This window comes from Pholis gunnellus (genome assembly GCF_910591455.1).
Source record: "Pholis gunnellus genome assembly, chromosome: 16".
NCBI lineage: Eukaryota > Metazoa > Chordata > Actinopteri > Perciformes > Pholidae > Pholis > Pholis gunnellus.
The window spans coordinates 11801676-11819717 of record NC_136543.1 but is presented as its reverse complement, the minus strand read 5'-3'; the positions used below and the strand labels follow the sequence as shown (position 1 = coordinate 11819717).

At 43.3% G+C, this 18042-nt stretch overlaps 4 protein-coding genes across 5 annotated transcripts; 1 reads left to right on the top strand and 3 right to left on the bottom strand.

Moving 5' to 3' along the window:
• Positions 1-136: 136 nt before the first annotated feature.
• rbm48 (RNA binding motif protein 48) lies at positions 137-1903 on the top strand (the record flags this gene model as incomplete). The annotated part of the gene is made up of 5 exons (XM_079176151.1): positions 137-265; positions 427-617; positions 704-849; positions 1071-1654; positions 1765-1903. 5 exons carry the CDS (start codon positions 137-139, stop codon positions 1825-1827), a joined length of 1113 nt encoding a protein of 370 aa, XP_079032277.1. The 3' UTR covers positions 1828-1903.
• Positions 1891-5512, bottom strand: clxn (calaxin). 2 transcript variants are annotated; one of them, XM_079176152.1, is made up of 7 exons: positions 5299-5512; positions 3352-4754; positions 2934-3092; positions 2673-2777; positions 2428-2576; positions 2141-2245; positions 1891-2048 (listed from the first exon to the last, which is right to left on the bottom strand). In XM_079176152.1, exons 2-7 carry the CDS (start codon positions 3413-3415, stop codon positions 2001-2003), a joined length of 630 nt encoding a protein of 209 aa, XP_079032278.1. In that variant the 5' UTR covers positions 3416-4754; positions 5299-5512; the 3' UTR covers positions 1891-2000. The 2 variants fall into 2 exon arrangements, 1 of the variants encoding a protein (XP_079032278.1); XR_013767452.1 differs by lacking the exons at positions 1891-2048; positions 2141-2245; positions 2428-2576; positions 2673-2777 and having other exon boundaries at positions 2972-3092.
• Positions 5513-6660: 1148 nt separating this feature from the next.
• sytl1 (synaptotagmin-like 1) lies at positions 6661-13512 on the bottom strand. The gene is made up of 16 exons (XM_079176513.1): positions 13481-13512; positions 13052-13142; positions 12421-12547; positions 10933-11084; positions 10709-10823; positions 10571-10628; positions 10453-10489; positions 10329-10369; positions 10051-10155; positions 9716-9882; positions 9519-9621; positions 9078-9239; positions 8636-8714; positions 8455-8554; positions 7911-8116; positions 6661-7082 (listed from the first exon to the last, which is right to left on the bottom strand). The coding sequence occupies exons 3-16, from the start codon at positions 12543-12545 to the stop codon at positions 6940-6942; spliced, it is 1593 nt and encodes a 530-aa protein (XP_079032639.1). The 5' UTR covers positions 12546-12547; positions 13052-13142; positions 13481-13512; the 3' UTR covers positions 6661-6939.
• Positions 13513-15744: 2232 nt separating this feature from the next.
• On the bottom strand, positions 15745-17151 carry cd164l2 (CD164 sialomucin-like 2; the record flags this gene model as incomplete). Its single annotated transcript, XM_079176269.1, has 5 exons — positions 15745-15908; positions 16117-16158; positions 16248-16340; positions 16567-16653; positions 17073-17151. The coding sequence occupies 5 exons, from the start codon at positions 17149-17151 to the stop codon at positions 15745-15747; spliced, it is 465 nt and encodes a 154-aa protein (XP_079032395.1).
• Positions 17152-18042: the final 891 nt, after the last annotated feature.

Below are 18042 nucleotides of genomic sequence, written 5' to 3'. Positions count from 1 at the left end.
AGACCAAAGCAGCTGATTTCGAGCACGTTTCAAAATAAGATAATTAGACACGAGCACGCAGTCGATGCGTGAGTATTCGAAAGAGAACGAGCTTTTATTTTGAAAGTGTGTCAACCGGAAATGTATTTCCATAAACATGGCGGCACCTGGCAAAAACAGTTCAGACTGTTGGCGCGTCCCAGATGTTTATAAACACCACGAACAGCAGAAGATATGCATTTCTCGACCTAAATATAGAGATGGAAGAAAAGATAAAGCGGTTAAGGTAAGAATTAGCTCGATATAAGTTATTAAAAAAACAAATCTGAAGATATGAGACGCTGCGACTCTTATCTTAAAGGTAACGTCGTTATAGACAATACAAACATATTCTTGTGTGGCTCATTGTCGAGTGTAGGTCATCATATTTGTCTTGTGCATCATCAGGTGTACACCATCAATTTAGAGTCGTGTTACCTGATGGTCCAAGGGGTCCCAGCCATCGGGGTGATGACAGAGCTGGTCCAACTGTGTGCCCTGTACGGAGCTGTGGAGGAGTACAGGCCCCTGGACGAGTACCCTGCTGAGGAATTCACGGAGGTCTACCTTGTTAAGTTCCAGAAACTCACCAGCGCCAGGTACAGCGTGTTACTAACGCACCGTGTTCATTGTACTGTACAGGTAAAGTGGAATAGACTAAATAACGTTGAACTTCCTGTTTCAGAGCAGCCAAACGACGCATGGATGAGAAGAGCTTTTACGGTGGTGTGCTGCATGTTTGCTACGTCCCAGAATATGAGACTGTGGAAGACACCAGGCTGAAGCTTCAAGACAGGAGGAGATATATTATCAGGGCTGTTCAGAATAAAGGTACAATTTAACATCATGTATAGATGTATGCACTTAGACACCAATAAACTGATGTGATATTGGTAGATACGTTGTAGTTATCTAGTATCGTGTTCTACTACTTTTAATGCACTTTTATTTGAAATAACTCAGATCTCTTATTTAATTAAATGTTTTATTTTGTCTTTATAGTTGGAGTGACAAACATGAATTGTTTTTTTTCCTCTTATATTGTTTCAAAGCAAGAGAACGGAAACAGGAGGCCATAAGCAAGGAGACAGTAAACAAGGAGACCACATCATCAAACACCACCTCATCAAACACAGCCACCACGTCAGAGACGGTCATCCCCAGACGTGATAAAACCTCCGACAATGATAATTCAGACAAGACGTCAAACATCAGTCACTATTCAGACTTTCCTCTACTGCCATTACCTCCCCAGGAATACCATTACTACTGGCATAAAAATCAACATGGGACTATACCGATAGAAGACAAAATGGGGACATTACATAATGCCGTCATTGACACAAAACAGCAGCAAGGGCACAGTTCAAGCTCCGGCCAAACCTCTTCAGACAGAGACACAGAACACAGACTGACCTCAAGTCAGTCTTCTGCAGTAGCCAGATTTGTCCCTAGAACCACACACTTGGAGAACAGGAAACGCAAGATGGAAGCTGCAGCGGAGCACTCACCGACTGATGTTACTAGAAACAACGAGCCACTTATTGGGCCAAAGCTACCAGAACCTCCCAAACTGGACATGGAGGATGAGTCACTAAACACAACTGTAAGCCTGATCAGGAACACGATGAATAAGGTATCCTATAGTCAGATTTCTTTTTTTAATGAAAGTCAGAATAAAACTAATTCTTCACTGTAGCTTTAATTCCTTTGTGTCAGTAAAATACATTTCGTCTTTGTTCTCAGGTGGAATCCGTTCCTGGCCTTAAACCAGTAGAGAAAAAGCTGAAACCACGTCGTCGGATTTGATCTAACGAGCTGCCTTAATGCTGGAATTCCTGCAGAGATTTTTTGGGGAAATGATTATAATTCAAACAATTCGGCAGATTGCTTTTATTTACAAATGTTGCACCACAATTCAAACAGCTATTACATTTTTATTAAAGAATATATTTCTGAAATAGCAGGTGAATGTGATTTCTTCATTGTTTCAGGTCTTGAAATACATGCTGCTCAAATGTCACAATTCTCTGAAATCAGGGGGAGAAAAAAAAAAAGAGTGTAAGATTAAGAATTTCTGACGTAGAAATTGTATTTATTTAATACTTTAATTTGTAATTACCGTGAAGTCAGGGAGGCAAGTTCCAAAAGCCTGACGTAATAGATTCTCCTCTCTGACTGACTGTTGAAAGTCAGCTAAAGACAGTCTGCCATCATGGTTATGGTCCTACGAAAAATATAACATGTGTTTGTAGCCAGTTGTGTACATAAATTAGAATCTCAGATTGTTTTTACTTGTCACCCTCTGAAACACAAAACTTTGACATCTGTTTGAAGGAGCAGAGAACATATGTAGAGGTAAATCAAGGTATATTTAAACCAACAGGCCAGCAGCATTCATCCCCTCACCATCTTCTTGAGCGTGATCTCCACCAGGTCTTTGACTCCTTCGTCACGTTCCTCAGAGGACAGTCCGGGGAGGCAGTCCTTCAGCATGTGATACATCTTCTCTCTGGAGATGTCGCCATCGTTGTTCAAGTCATACACTTGGAAGCAGTCTGAGCCATGCAAGAAGAGAAGAGTTATTACCTGAATAAAAGCTTGTAACGCAAGACATTTGTGTGTAAGTCAGAGCACTAAGGTCGAGAGCTTACATTTTATTTGTTCTTCCAAGGTCCCTCGAAGGAAAACAGATAGTCCCTCAATCCACTCTTTCATACCGATAACGCTGTCGTTGTCTTTGTCAAATGTCCAGAAGACTGGGGAACAGATAATCTCTAACACTCAGAACATGGTCAGCTTATCAAACAATCACAATACTCTGCATCCAAACCACTGGTGGTTATCCAATTATGAAATATGTGTCATTCTGTACACCTGTAATATATAATATCAACGTGAAACAGACGGATTACCTCTATCCATCACAATGTCGTCGGTTATGCCAAAGGTGTTCTGCAGTATGCTCCTGAACTTCGATCTGTCCAGGCCGGTCACTGCTCTTCCGGGAACAGTCGGCTCACTCAGAAGCCCGTTAAAGGCATGGATGAGACACTCCACCTCTGCTTTATTGACTGGAATCATTGAAAATAGTGGCTGACATTTCATATGTTACTTCATAAGCTGTGTGCCCACTTTGTTTTAGTTGCATGGTAGCCGATTGCGTGAATTAGAAATATGAAAAACAAAAGGCTTAAACACCGGCAACGGCCGTCGCGCCTCTTCCTAACGGCCGCTGCCACAATGTGAGGCCGCCCGTACGGGCGGAGGGGCCCACCGCTTTACAACATGAAGATAACGTGTTCGGTTCGTAAGTCTGAGCGGAATACTCACAGTGCTCCACTTGTTTCGACATGGTTTCGATCAACCGTCTCTTCACGGAGGACATTTTCGACATTGTTTACAGTCCGTCACCAAGGCAACCACACGACATAACGTTCCAAGTCAAAAGCGTGAAATGAGAAAAGATATGTTGTTTTGGTTAAGAAAAGAAGTTTACTGAGCAGAACCCGTTTGTAGGTGAAGTCTGTAGTGGCTATATTGGTTGGTTGGCTCAGCATTAGAGAATGGAAATAAAATTAACATTTTAAATCAGGATAAAAGATTATTAACACGGTCTGATGGGTTGCTTCTCCATACTGATCTTTGGGCTACAGTAACCAGGATTTTAGAAGTTAGATCATTTGATGGTTTAACCATTATCAATGTACAATGATTAATCTACAAAAAAAGGTATTAAGATGAATCACAGCTTTTAATTGTAACTCATGCGTTTTTCCAAGGACAGATTTGCCCTTTGTCCCACAGAAAACTGGATATCCCACCAGTGCTTAACTCTCATGAGGTCATGCCAACTGACCCTCTTCTCAACACGCTCTTCGTGTTCAAACTCCTTTCGCCCGTGTGTACAGCCATGTGTTTTGTCATCAAATTATTTCGACTGAACTTCTTCCCGCACACTGAGCATGTGTGAGGTTTCTCTCCTGTATGGATTCTCGTATGTACGTTCAAATTGCCCACGTGGCGGAACTCTTTCCCACAAATCCTGCAACGGTATGGCTTCTCCTCCGTGTGAATCCTCATGTGCACGTTCACACTGTTGCCGTGTCGAAACTCTTTACCACACACCTCACAGATGAACACTTTCTCACTGGTGTGGATTTGTGTGTGTGTGGCCAGATGTGCGCTGTGGCTGAATTCTTCGCCACAGAAACGACAGCAGTAGGATATGCTGCTGCTCTGTGTCTCTTTATTTGGTGGAGTTGGGCTGTGTGGTTCGCAGCTTTTAGTCAGCTGCTTTCTCCCTGTGGGGCTCTGCGTGTGGACGTTACCGATACTGTAGCCCGTCAGCGTGGATAAACCCAACTCAGGCCCCATGTTGTTCAGACTCACAGAACAATCTGGCAAAAGAGCCCAATATTCACTGCTTGACTGAGCAGTTCCCTCAACCGATGCAGGCTTTCTGTCTTCATTTCCTGTGTCATGACTTTGTAACTCAGTCATGTCTGAGTAAATGCAACTAGTCATGTAAGTGGGCGTCACTTTCCCAGCGCTGGTATCAGCGTCATCCATATCCGGACTGCTCCACGGCTGTTCCTGTTTGATTGCTGGAGGCTCTGGGGCCAGCAGGCCGGTGTCATCCTGGTCCACACTGGGGTTGTCGTGGCAGCTCTCAGGACTCCACTGCTGCTCGAAGTGTTTCGGCTCATGTGTACCGACAAAGACCTGAGGGGCGTCTGTGGAAGAGGAAAAAGGTGAGAACGGTGCTTAAACTAACGGTGCTTAAACTCAGGTTTGCCACCATTCACTTATAGCATTTTATTATCAAGTCTGATTTGCAACGACCCCGGATTGAGTTTGTGCAGAGGCATCCCCCATCTCTCCCCTCATTTCTCTCTGCTCTCTTTGTTTTGAATGGGTTCTAAATTGCTGAAATTATGAGTGTATTGTTTATTTGTCTTTGATAAAGGTAAGTTTATGTTTTGGTAATGGACAAAGCCTTCTGGACTCCACCGCAGTAAAACACATTATGACCCTTTACTAACTGCAATGTCAAAGTTCATTGAACCAAACCTGTTTTTTTCTCAGAAAACCGCGATGAATTGGCCAGACTTGTCCTCTGATTTAACATTACACTGATTTAACATTACACTCCTAACATTTAGCCTACACTCAGTTTACCAGGTGCACATAGCTAAACGCTCCTTTCACAAATGCAGTGGGACTCCGTGAGAGCTCTGTAACACTGATTTGGGACGTGACAAACGAAGGAAAACAAACCGTCATTGTGCACATGCACTTCTTGTTTGAGTCCACGTTGGTCAGCGTCTCGTTCTGAGCGAGCAGCTTCTTCCTCGCGCTCTGTCACCGTCGTCTGCACCGCAGCGAAGATCTCCTCCGCGGCCGCACTCAGCCGCTCGCTGATGAACAACCTCAACAGCTGCATCTGGGACATCTTTATCAACTTTCAAGGCTCACCGACGACCACAGACACTGTGTTGGCTTCTGTGTCAAACTCAAAGTGGTAACGCAGAATTAGGATGGTGACTACATCCGGCTACGATCACAAAATAAAAGTAGTATCGCGCGACAGTTTGGAAAATCGTGTGGCTTCAAACAGTTCACAGGAAATCTGTAGTCTAAATGGTTATTATGTCATTTTACAAGATATAGATGCATTGCTATAACCACGTAACTGACTGGGTAAAGTAAGCAACTGCAAGGCAAAGGCTCCACATTAATTGCCACTTAATTTACAGTGTTCTGGTTACCTCAAATTAGAAAATAACAATAAAATCAGCAAAGAAAAATACAGGATCCGAAGAGTGACCCTTTATCGGGCACATTGAGGGGTCCCTCTACGACCAAGAACGGATCATTCTCTCCCCAGGGGGTCTTAGTGTTGATGTAAATATATAACGTTTCAGATCTAGGGAACATGACTCAAGACTTATTAAAATAATACCAAGCATTACTTTGAATAAGCACAGCATGGTCTGGTCTGGCGTCAAAAAGTTGTAACTTCTACATTCATGAATTACAACGGTTAAAGCCTTAAAACGCCAGATCCAAAACACTTTATTTTCAAAGGGCTCCACTTCCGGTCTCATTCCATGTTGAAAGCTTGAATGTTGAGATCGCCATCTGCTGGACAGGAGTTCAGACTCTTCTGGTAAAGGCCGTACTCCATTGCCTGTTGATGAGGATTGGGAGGATGGACGTGTAGAACAGTTTGTTTGTTTTGTTGCTAAAAAGCGAGGTTACATTTCAGGACGTAGTCTTCTCTTCTTGTGCTCTTGACCCTATTCTTCATTGTCCCTTCTGTAATTTGCCTTTAAAGTATTTAGAGTAATTATAACATCTGACCACAAGGTGGTAGTCAGGTAATCCATCAAAAGGGGAAAATGAATACATGCAACTGCAGACCTTTTCTGTACTATCAAACTATAGTAATGACACTTAAAAATCGGAATAATCAGAATACAAGGTTCTTGGTGAATAGGTATATTTTTAGAGAGTTTAAGAGGTCTGGGGAACAAACTTAAATTCATGGTTACTAGTTTCTTTAAATAATCTATCTCCTTGGTGTCATATTTCAATTTGGTAAGTGAAGAAGAACACTGGGTGATTCATCAGTTCAGGTTTGATCTTTAATTAATAAACTACAATGGATTACAACACTTGTCAGATAAAACAAACTGAAACAAAAACATACAAATAAAACATTTTAAATTTCTGATCAACGCCATTAATTCACAATACTGCACCACTACTTACTCCCATTTGTGTTTGTGTGTGTGTGTGTGTGTGTATTGTGTATATGAAATACAGAAATTGTGCCAGAGAGGTTAAATGTGCTGAGGGTGTCCTTTCAGTCCAACGATTATTTGAACGGGTGTTTGTGTGCAAGGTGTGTCTGAGTCACACGGACCGCTGTGCAAGGTTAGTTCTGATTGATAGTGTTGCGTCCACCCAGTGGTTTGGGTTTTCAATCATGGAGGTCCACACAGCGACCTCCTCTTCTGTGGAGTCCATCCAGCTGACAGCCTCCCCATAACTCTGACCTGCCATTAAAAAAACAACAACACCAATATTCATTATTTATGTTAAAGACATTACCACAGAAATCCTCACCGCAATCCACACACCAAGGAGATGCACCACTCTTAATATTTAACAATATGTGGATATTTAGCAATACACAGTAACACTGGTAACCTAGAAATGACCCCGCTCTGATGACAAGACCATCTGAAATGCCTGAAATGCCAACTGGACAAAATGCAATGCAATGTGAAGCACTGGATGGGAATACTGTCACCACCCCACCACTCCAAAACACCACAATGTCTTATCCCCTGACACAGAAACTGCTGAAGCCCAAGAAATGTCAAGGGACCCATGAGATAGCATCAAATCTCTGATCCCAGCTCAGGAGATGCTCAAGATTTATTCATCACCGTACAAACTTTTAGTCAAACTGAGTCTACAGTCACGTATTGACTTATAGAAGTTAGCCCAAGATAAACATGAGGAAGTTCATTTAAAATGCACACCGCCAACAACAGCCGGAACTGAGAGTGACCTGATAAGAGATAAGATAACATTCTCCGTACAGACGAGGCTCCACGGGAGAACAAACACGATCCCTAATCACCAATACTTTGAGTACAAGGTAAAGATAGGAGCATTGTTCCCCTATCTGGTCCCTTATTGCGCCATCCATCACAGAACGCTTCACTGAACCTGGAAAGAGCCCCAACACATGACCAATCTGTCAAAATGTTCACTTTTGTATGCTCATACTCTAACACCCACATGGATAAACAAAAGCATCTGTGTGATTTTGAGCGTGAATCAATGTAGATGTCATTCAGTGTAGAGACACCCACCAGTTCCACAGCTCAGACGGATGCCTCCTAGGACGTGGGGCTTTAACCCCTCGCGCTGCCAGAGAGTCAGCTCAGCGCACGCCTCTCTCAGGTCGCTGGAGTGGAAGCCATCGTAGACCATGGTGTGGTTGTAGGTCGGGCTGATGGAGCGCTTCACCACCCGCGTCTTCTGACCGCTCTGCCGACTGGCGTCTGGGAGTATGAAGCTTGAGGGGTGTAGATTAGGATTATGAGACAGTTAAATTCAGATTCGAACCAGGATTCAGTTATGTATTGATATTATGGGTATATATATATATATATATATATGCTGATAAGATGTGTAACTGAACAAATTGTCTATGCTTCTGTAGTATGCAGGACAGTATGTGTGTTAAAACCTTTAGTCAGAAATACGCATGTGAAGGTGGAGAATTCAACCTAATTTATGAGTATACATGTCCTGTTCCACCAATAATTTTCCACAAAATGAACTGCTATAAAAACTGCCAGGATAGCTAAGTGATGGCAATATATCAGGTAACATGTTGCAGAGCTGACAAACCTTCTGACAAAGGAGTCTATTGCCCCCCCTTTGTTAGCCAGGAGACCTTGAGCCTCCCGAAGCCAGATGTGAAGCTCTCCTGTCAGAGGCAGTCCACCACCTTAAAACACACACAATGTGTGAGACACACGCGATTACTGTGGGACATAACTTTTATCTATTATGTATGCGCTCTGCTCACCCTCAGATCCGTCTGGGACAAACTTAATAGAGAGCAAGATGAGCCCCCGGCTGCTAATGGAGTCTGGATTCAAATTAATCTGCGATGGGGGTGAGAAAAGAGAACAAGGCACAGGAAGCGAGAGAAAGAAAAAGCAAGGGAGAGGGAGGCAGACGTGTGGAAGCAGGAAAAGATTACGGTTACATAAAACCTTAGTTGAAATTCACAGCATGTCTTCCTCTCCCTCCAGCTCTTCCAGACACAAGACACACTCCTTGTACTCCCAACAAAGCTGCCGAACTGCTGTTACACATACACACACACACTACTAAACAAATATAGATGAGTAAATATTTGAAATAATAAATATTGGTCAAGGAGGATTCATGCTCGCATGCTAATTCATGTTACTTTACATGACTTTGTATTTGAAGGCAAATGCTTTACGACCGCTCTTCCCTACCCGTGGCTGCAGGTCCTGCCACTGTGGCAGAGAGCACGTCCAGTCCCAGAGGCCCAGAGACACCTCCACCTCACCCAGGAACACGTTTTTGCTCAGGGGCTCGGCGTGCCACACTGACAGGTTCAGGGTCCGGCTCCGCAGCTCTCCGACCCGCACTTTATACTACAACATAAGAGCCAGAATCAGGCAGGCAGCACAATGGAAGGAGGGAAGAGGCAGGTGCAGGTCAGAGCATAACATGTACTCTGCCACCTCTGCCACCATAAGCTACAAGATGTAAACTTAAAATCTGGTCATTTTTTGAATGGATATCTTGAGACTGGAGAAATAAATGACTGCTGTGTATGTTGCAGGACACGCGGAAGAGTGCTGAGGGACAGAAGGGGATTTCTGTGAAGGCTGTAACTTATCGTGATGTGTAAATGAGAGAGTGTGTCTCACTCGGAGCGTCTGATCATAGACTGGGTTTAGTGTCTTCTTCTTCACTGCAGTTTTCTTCTTACTGTGATTCGACTTGTCCGGCAAGAGATAGGTTTTAACGTATCTGTGAAAAACGCACACACGTAGACATTTTTGCCTGATTCTTTATGTGACATTGTTGCTGCAAGATGCACATTCACACACGCACTGTCACTTACGGGTCAGAGCGATCCTTGCGTGCTGACGCGATTTCCTCGCAGCGATACACTTTGACTTGCAGCTCCTCCTTCTGGGTGTCGTAAACCAAAGAGAATTGGATACGGCCCCTCACCTCCACCACTCCAAAATCGCCTGAGCTGAACAGACTCATCATGCTTCCACTGAGCTATAACGCACGCAGAACAGAGATCAGCTCCTACGACATTGTCTGCAGCTGACTCATCCTGCGTCGCTGGATAGCCAATTAATCAAATGTGCTTGTGTGTGCATGCACGAATCTGTGTGTGTGTGTGTGTGTGTGTGTGTGTGTGTGTGTGTGTGTGTGTGTGTGTACCGTGTAGCCCGAATGAAGGCTGCCGGTGGAGCTGCCGGATTTCTGAGAGGCTGTCAGGCAGCTGCTCAGAGACTCGCTGTCCCCGTTGTGACTGCCAAAGTCTTCCTAAACACACACCCATGCACACACACACACACACACACACACACACACACACACACACACACACACACACACACACATTATTCTCAGATACAGCGTCACCAATGATCGTCAACCAATCTACCATTAAAAAAGGGCAAAATGTGTGATTGAATTAGACATTTAAAAAAATTCACCTCAGGTTCCTCTGAGCGGCCATTACTTCTCCTTTCGCACTCTATGAGACGAATGCATTGAGAAGGACTTAATAAAAACAGTAAGAGAGAGGCAAAAAAGAGACAGAGAGACACACTTCCATACCTTTGGATGAAGAGAAACCATTTGTATGCTGGAGACCCTGGAATTGAAGATGATTGTTAATAATTAGACGATTTGTATTTCAAGTACTGAATACGTAGACAAGCATGCACACACAGACCTGTGCTACAGGACTGTTTTTTCTGGGTGTGGGTGGAGGTTTAAAACTTCCTTGACTCCTGAAAAACACAAATAAGATATTGGAAAACACAGCTCCACACAAATGTTACAAAAGTGAGAAGATTTTTCTGTGACTAACCCTCCACTCTCCGCTTCTTTGCTGTCCGTCAGTCTTCTCTCTGCCTCAGGAGAATTGTTACTGTTCCGGGAGGTTTCCTCTCTCTCTCCATCGAATAGTCCAGGCAGGGGCACATCTGTTACCATGGCAACACACACAGCACCATCAATGGGATGTCCCTCTAACAGCAAGAAAACAGCTCCACAGGCCTGTAAGAGTAACACTGCAGCAGCTTAAAAACTGACCTCTGTTCTTGGTCTTCCTGTGGCGTATGGTGGCGTGGACGAGCGTGCTGCCCGACGGCCGGTTGTGATGGCGTTTGCCGCTCTCCTCGCTGAACCATGCTCCGGACAGGATGCGCAAACGTGCTGGATCGGTCTCTGTCTCCTGGAGGACCCTGCAGTGTTGATTGGGGCCAAGTTAAAACAGCAAACAAACACAAACTAATATATGCAAAAGTCAGCTAACGTCGGCCTACAACAAAAAGTAAACAGTCACTGTCGTCACTTCTGTCGTGCAAATGAACTACAAAGACCTGTCCATTCTACTAACAAAAACACTAAACTTAGCTTGGAAAGTTTCTATTTACATTGACAACATGTAACACCCTGATAGAAGAGCTGAAACAAGTAGTCCATTTATCATATTCACAGACAATTCATTGGAAACTATTTTGAACTGATTCATTGTATAAGTTAAGCTTATAAAATGTGAGCCTTTGTTCCATATCTTTGACTCTAGGAAATTGCGATGAGACTAAACAAACTTTAATATAGTAATACCATTTTGTTGTCAGCTGAGGCCCCCATTTGAAGATTAATCAACACAATCATCACAAACAAGAGACAACAAGTTGATTATCAGAGATATGGGGCTCTCTGAGCATGTGGTAGTGACCAGCGATCAATAACATTTCCCAGATGCAGGAGCTGCTCGGCTCCGTAGGCAGAATCGATTTCACTGTGTAGTTCTTTGACTTCCCTCACTGAGGCAAGGCTGAATTTCCCACCAGGCAAAGCAGACAGCTGCATCTGAGCCCCAGACCCCTGAGAACCCCCCAAAAGTCCCACGTTCACAGTGTAACAAGTGATTTGTGTTAACTTGACTAACTGGTCGTTTGTTTGAAAGCAACAGAGACCCCTGACTTGTATTGAAGAGGTTTCCTGTACCAAAACCTTCATTATTTCAGCTGATATCGAGCTTACATGTTTGTTTTGTTACTACTTTAAACTAAAACAAACAGACAGGAGATGAATTAAAAGAAATCATGAATCAATTTAGTGAAATTACAAAGAATGCTGATAATTCCTGACAGGTGAACTGGATAATACACTTAAGGTGTCATCCTATCCTATCACGCTCTGTCACTTGACTGAGACTTGTCCCCTTTGAATGGAAGCATCAAATCAATTCAAAGTTATTCTGAGAGGTCACCTTCATCCAAACGATGAAACATTTCTAGATGGAAGTTCCGCCATGATGGCGATGCCCCCCATTCACAGGGCACAAGAGATCACTGAATGGTTTCACAAGTATAAAAATGATAAATAGTCCCCAGATTTCAACCCACAAAAACAATATAAACTAGGAATGGTGTAGAGATTGATGTAGTCTATCTATACCATTGAGACAGTTTACGTAGTTTTCTTTTCTTTTGATTTGTCACCTGTCTGAGTGTTAGAGCTAATCACTGGACAAAACTGGCCTAAAAAGGATAAACAGTCACCTCTGACCTTACACGTCCTTCATCAAGATGACGCAAATCCGAGTCACGCTGTAAGACCTGCAGGATGGTGGACTGCTCCTCTTCTGTCAGGTGGCTCAGGTCAAGAGAAGAGTCAACCTGCTCCTCCTCCATCCCTGAGTGAGAGGCAAAACCACAATCCCTAATTACATTTAAATATGCTCTATATTATAGTTATGTCACTATATGTCTCGTCTGAGGTTGCTCTTGCTGCAGGGAAATATGGCTCGTATATCTCAGAAGACAGTATATGATACAGTATATAGGAACATTTTGGCTCGCTAAACCAGTGCTTCCCAACCTTTTTGCCATATGACCCCTTCTCAGATTGTTTCATTTGAATAATTATCGAGGCCCGAAGAGGTAAAAGTGTTCAACACCTTATTTTATGGCACAGTCTTATGTTTTGTCTTCTATCTTACACTGTTAATTATGAATACTAATTGTAATAACATTATTTAAACAGTCATGATCTGATTTGACACTGAGGATAATGATGTTAAAAAAGAGGAAGGCAAACGTCTATATGATATTATCTAAACTGCTGCACCACAATATGATTATGTTTGTCTGTGCATGTGTGTGTGTGTGCGTGTGGCCACTGCCCTGAGGCAAGTTACCTCCAAGTAATTAACGCATGCGCAATGCGATTCTCCTTGTGAGTTTGGCAAACAAATATGAAGGTGCAACACAGCTTTCACAGCATGACACCTAAACAAACACAGAAATAATACAATGATGTTATTAGAGTGTGTGGTAGATGACATAAGGTGTCGGTTTCTCATAATAATAATAATTGATGTTCTCATATACAATGATTAAATAGTTGCTGTGATAATAAAATAGTATTGACGTTTCTGGTCATGACCATTTTGACCACCTTTCTGTTTAGAAAAAAAACAGCAGTTTCCTCATCCTGAACAGCGCGAGAGAGAGGACACCTGTCGCCACATTTCTCCTTTTGGATCAAGTTACACTCACCTGTCTCACGTTCAGTACATACACACAGCGAAACATAAAGAAAACAAGCCCAAACTTTTTTTTTTTACCTTACTTGAGAGCCTCCGACACTTCCCGTCTGTGAAAGGTTAAGGGAAACGTTGTCCAGAGTGCGGTGCGGGTCGAGGTCTGTGTGCAGAGTAAACGGAGTGAACACGCCCTCCGGAGTTACTCCGCAGTCAGCTGAGAGGCGAGCAGTAGGCGGAACAAAGTAGCCGAACTGTGCGTGCATGTGTGTTTAAGATTGATATATTGATACGGTGTGTTTGTTTTAACGTATCATATGACTCACACACTCTCACACACACACACACACGGATGTTTTACCAAATGGCAGGGTGGAGGTGGGAAGTAGTTCTCCTCCTTGTAGCTGCTGTCCACACCTGCTTAACACACATTTAGCCAAACACCGAGGCTGCTGCTGCACCTACTGTATAGCCTTCTTCACACACATATGCAAACACCACGCAGATCTATGCTTGTTTTAAAGGGAGTGCAGCCAGCAGCACGTGAGGCCTGCCTCAACTTTAGTGTGACAATGTGTGGGTTTCCTTTCTCTCATTGGAAATGTATTTGTGTGTGTTGGGGGAGGGTGCATTCAGAGTGTAACAGACCTGTATTCAGTCCCGTCCTTTGTCAACAAACTTGGATGACAGCCACACACTGCCCAGTTGGGAAACTTTTTTGTGTGAGCTCATTCAAGCCTGCGTAGGTCCTGGCTCAGACAGCGCTTGGTGCATCCAACCAGCCATCCTGCTGCTCCCCTAAAGGCCTCCATCAGCTCTCTGTCCCTGCGGCATGCTGGGACCCTTACCGACACTCATACAATGTGAGGATTAGTAGGTGATTCTTATAGCGGATACTGAGTATGTCTCTGGTCACACCCAGATTACAGCAGAATCAGTTCACTCACTCTGCTGGTATGGGTAAATATGCACTCATATACTGTACAATCTCTTACAACGATTACCAACTCATTTGAATGCAAGAAAGCACACACACGAAGAAACAAGTATTTATTCTTAGTTTATTCAGGCTGCCAGCCTATTTAAGCATTTTCACACGAATGGCATCACAAAAAAATAAGTTAATGTTAAACTTAACCAGCATTACCATAAGTAAACACGGTCACATCACATCTCTTTGAACTGTTATTAAAGGGTTAAAGCTGCTATGTATATGATATAAATATGTGCAGTCAAAACAGAAATCTCCTCCATGAAAATGAATTTATAAAAAAAAAGCTATTGACAAGTCAAAACAAAAACACTCACAAATCAGAGGAGAGGTGCTCAAGCTACTATTGCTTAGATAATCTATAAATGTTCCCAAAGGTGGTCTAGGGATCTCCAAGAGATGTTTCCTTGGGGTCCACAGTTAAATGATTTAACTCACCGCAAGTAAATAAATGAAAGATATAATATACATAAATAGTAACATTTTTGGTTTCAATAAAACACTAGAAAGTTATGCAGCTCCACATGAAACATACATGTCCTCTGAGATAATAGACAAAGTCATTCAGAGTCTCATTTTGGTTTATTTTAGGATTTTTGAAAAAAGTCTAAGTGACCTTGACATTGGGATTGTATCGCTATTTCCCACAACCACACTGTACTATTTACACAGTTGAAACAGCTCACTGGATACAGCTAGTTGCTTGTTGTTTGTAAGAGAACAAACACTCAACATGTTCTTTTGGTGAAAAGTGATGGTGGGTTTAGTCACAAAGGTGAGAGCCTTTTTGTTTCTCATTTCTCTGATTGTATGAATAAAGCCAAAATATCTCCAGAATGTAAATACTTTACAAATACAGTGAACACATGCAGAGACACTCGTTACACAATGTGATATTCTGAGAAAACATGTCCTCTTATAAACACCACCCATCCCCCGGGGGTACACATGGAGAGCAAACAAATTAATGACAGGGCCTCAGAGGGGGGGGGGGGGGGGGGGGGGGGGGACACTCTAGCCGTCAGAACTCGATGCGTCACTGCGCTGCTGTCCTCCAGCCTCGCCTGTTTGCCCTTCAGACATCTTGTCTTCATTGTGGCTGCTCTCTGTATGAAGACAGGCATAATTTTGATGTGGACAGATGGGGTTTGTGATCAGAATCAAAATACAATCTAAGGGATGTTAAAGGGGAATCCCGCTGTACATCGCCTGCTGTTGATCACTCCTGCCACCAGAGGCTGCTGTTGCACCAACAGACTGTCCCTTAGCTCAGTGACACGGTCACATTTACATGCACATACTTAAACTAATACAGTCACGTTAAATTCTCCGTTCTCTAACACCTACGTGGACAAACTCACATGGGGTCGTAGGTGCTCTGCTCTTTGGATTTGAGGAAGCGCATGGCGAAGAAGCCGCCTGCCTGCACACACAGCACGAGTATGATGCCTCCGATGAAACTGGACATGTCAAACTTGGCCTGAGAGAACTCTGGGGATGAGTTGGTGTTACTTCCATCACCTGGAGGGTAAGATAAGGAAGAGGCTGATGGCTATACAGTCATGAAAGTAGTGTGTGGTGGGAAAAAACAAGAATGTCAGCTTTTCTTCCTGGTGGAATTGAAAAGGCTTTGTGGAACATTTTACTCAGCTCTTATAGGAATAATAAATGTCTGACGCAAGAGAGAGGGAAGGGGGTGGGAGGGGATGATGGTGCCGATACAATTTACCTGAGTCACCTTCACCTCCTCCATCAGCGACAGTCTCGACAACTGGGAAATAAAAAAGATGAGAAGAAATGAGAGTTACTGACGTTGCAGATAAAGAAGTTGTGTTGATTCTGGAGTGTATTGTCGGCTACCTGAGCACAATTCAGACACTCTAGTCCAGCTACAGTTCATGCCGTTGTCTGCCGAGTTACCCTCATCGGTCATACACATGCCTGTATCATTACCTGAGCGAGAGAGAACAAACATTTCTTTAGTATGTGTGTGCTTGAGTGCGCGTGTATCACGTGTGCGTTCCTGGCATACTGAATAATTCAGTCATCTTGTACAAACCAGGGAAGCTTATGTTACAGCAGCTTTGATGATTGAATTACTATCAGAGGTCAGGGGTGTGTGCGTCTGTATGTCGTTCATGTGTGTGTGTGTGTGTGTGTGTGTGTGTGTGTGCGTCACCATTTGGACAAAGCCTCCAGACACAGCCTGTCAGGTTGAGCATGGAATCGCCAACACACAGGTCACATGACTCGGCTTGAGAACAATCTGTAGGAGGGACAAAGCTGGCAATCAAATGGTTGCACAATTATCTTCCCACAGACACATTTTAACAGCTTTATTATTGCAAGACGTCCCGCCAGTCTGATAGGCAAAAGCAATTAGGCAAAATTGTCAAGTTATGCCAAAGAAAAGATAGCAGATTCTCATTCACCTCTCATATTTTTACTTATTGTCGGCTTGAGAGAAAAACTGGAGAATAAGCCATCATCACGGTTAATAAGAGGAGATGTTATCAGGGAAAGACTCCTGAAGGAGATCAAATGGTGGCAACAAGCCAGTCAAGGAAAGGAGACATCAGAAGCCAAGTGTAGGAAGACACACCAACAGTTTTTTGACAAGGCCAAATGCACTGAGCTGGTCACACAGTAACACAATAAATGTAAGACATGTGGATGGACCCATACCTGGCTGTGAGTACACAGAGGGAACCACTGCTAGAAGCAGCAGTGTGGAGAAGAGGACTTTTGACACCAACTGTTGCATCCTGACAGCCAAAGATCACCGACACCTGCAAATGACAGCTGAAGTTGTTTGGTGCAGCAAAAAAGTTTTGATTAAAATATCTTCTGTAAGTCCTCAAAAAAGGTATCCAATAGTTGCAAATGGAGATATGGCTCCTGGCTGGGACACAGAGAGAAAGACAGGAGACACAGAGATCTGTGTAACATGAGCAATACACCCAAACCTGTTTCCTGGCAACCAATTGGCCCACCTCAACCCTCCTGAAATACACACCTGTTTGGACGGAGTGACACCTGATTACTTCGGCCGGCAGCGCACACACACATGCGCACAAACACACACACCAGCGTTCACACATATGTCCTTACAAACACATAAACAATGGTGGGATGAATGGGAATAATGACTGCACATTTACGTACATAATAATTTGCAATGAATTTACTTTCATGGCCCTCGGGTGTATCTTTACCATATTTAGCATTTTCCTTTCACACTACTCACATTCTCAAACAGAATGGATCCAAACCTGGGGGTCCGGGACTCATCAAGTGGCCCCAAGATCAATCTGAAGGGTCACAAGATCATTTAAGAGATACATGGGAGACAGAAAAAACTATTTCAAATAAAGTTTATCCTCTGAGCACCAAAGATATGAGATATTTCAGTGTGGACCAGAGCACCACCATGAGTAAAGTATATTCCCGATACACAACATTTCATTCTGTCTGATGTTTTTCTTTTTAAAGAGAAACACAAGATACTTTCACCTATCCAGGCCTCTATAAATCCTTGAAATGTAACAACCAGAGAGGAGGAAAAATCCCTCTAAAACTATCACATGTTACTAAAAGGCCATGTGACAAGGAGTGTCAAGTCTTTATTTGACCTTTCGCAAGCCAATTAAAGGTG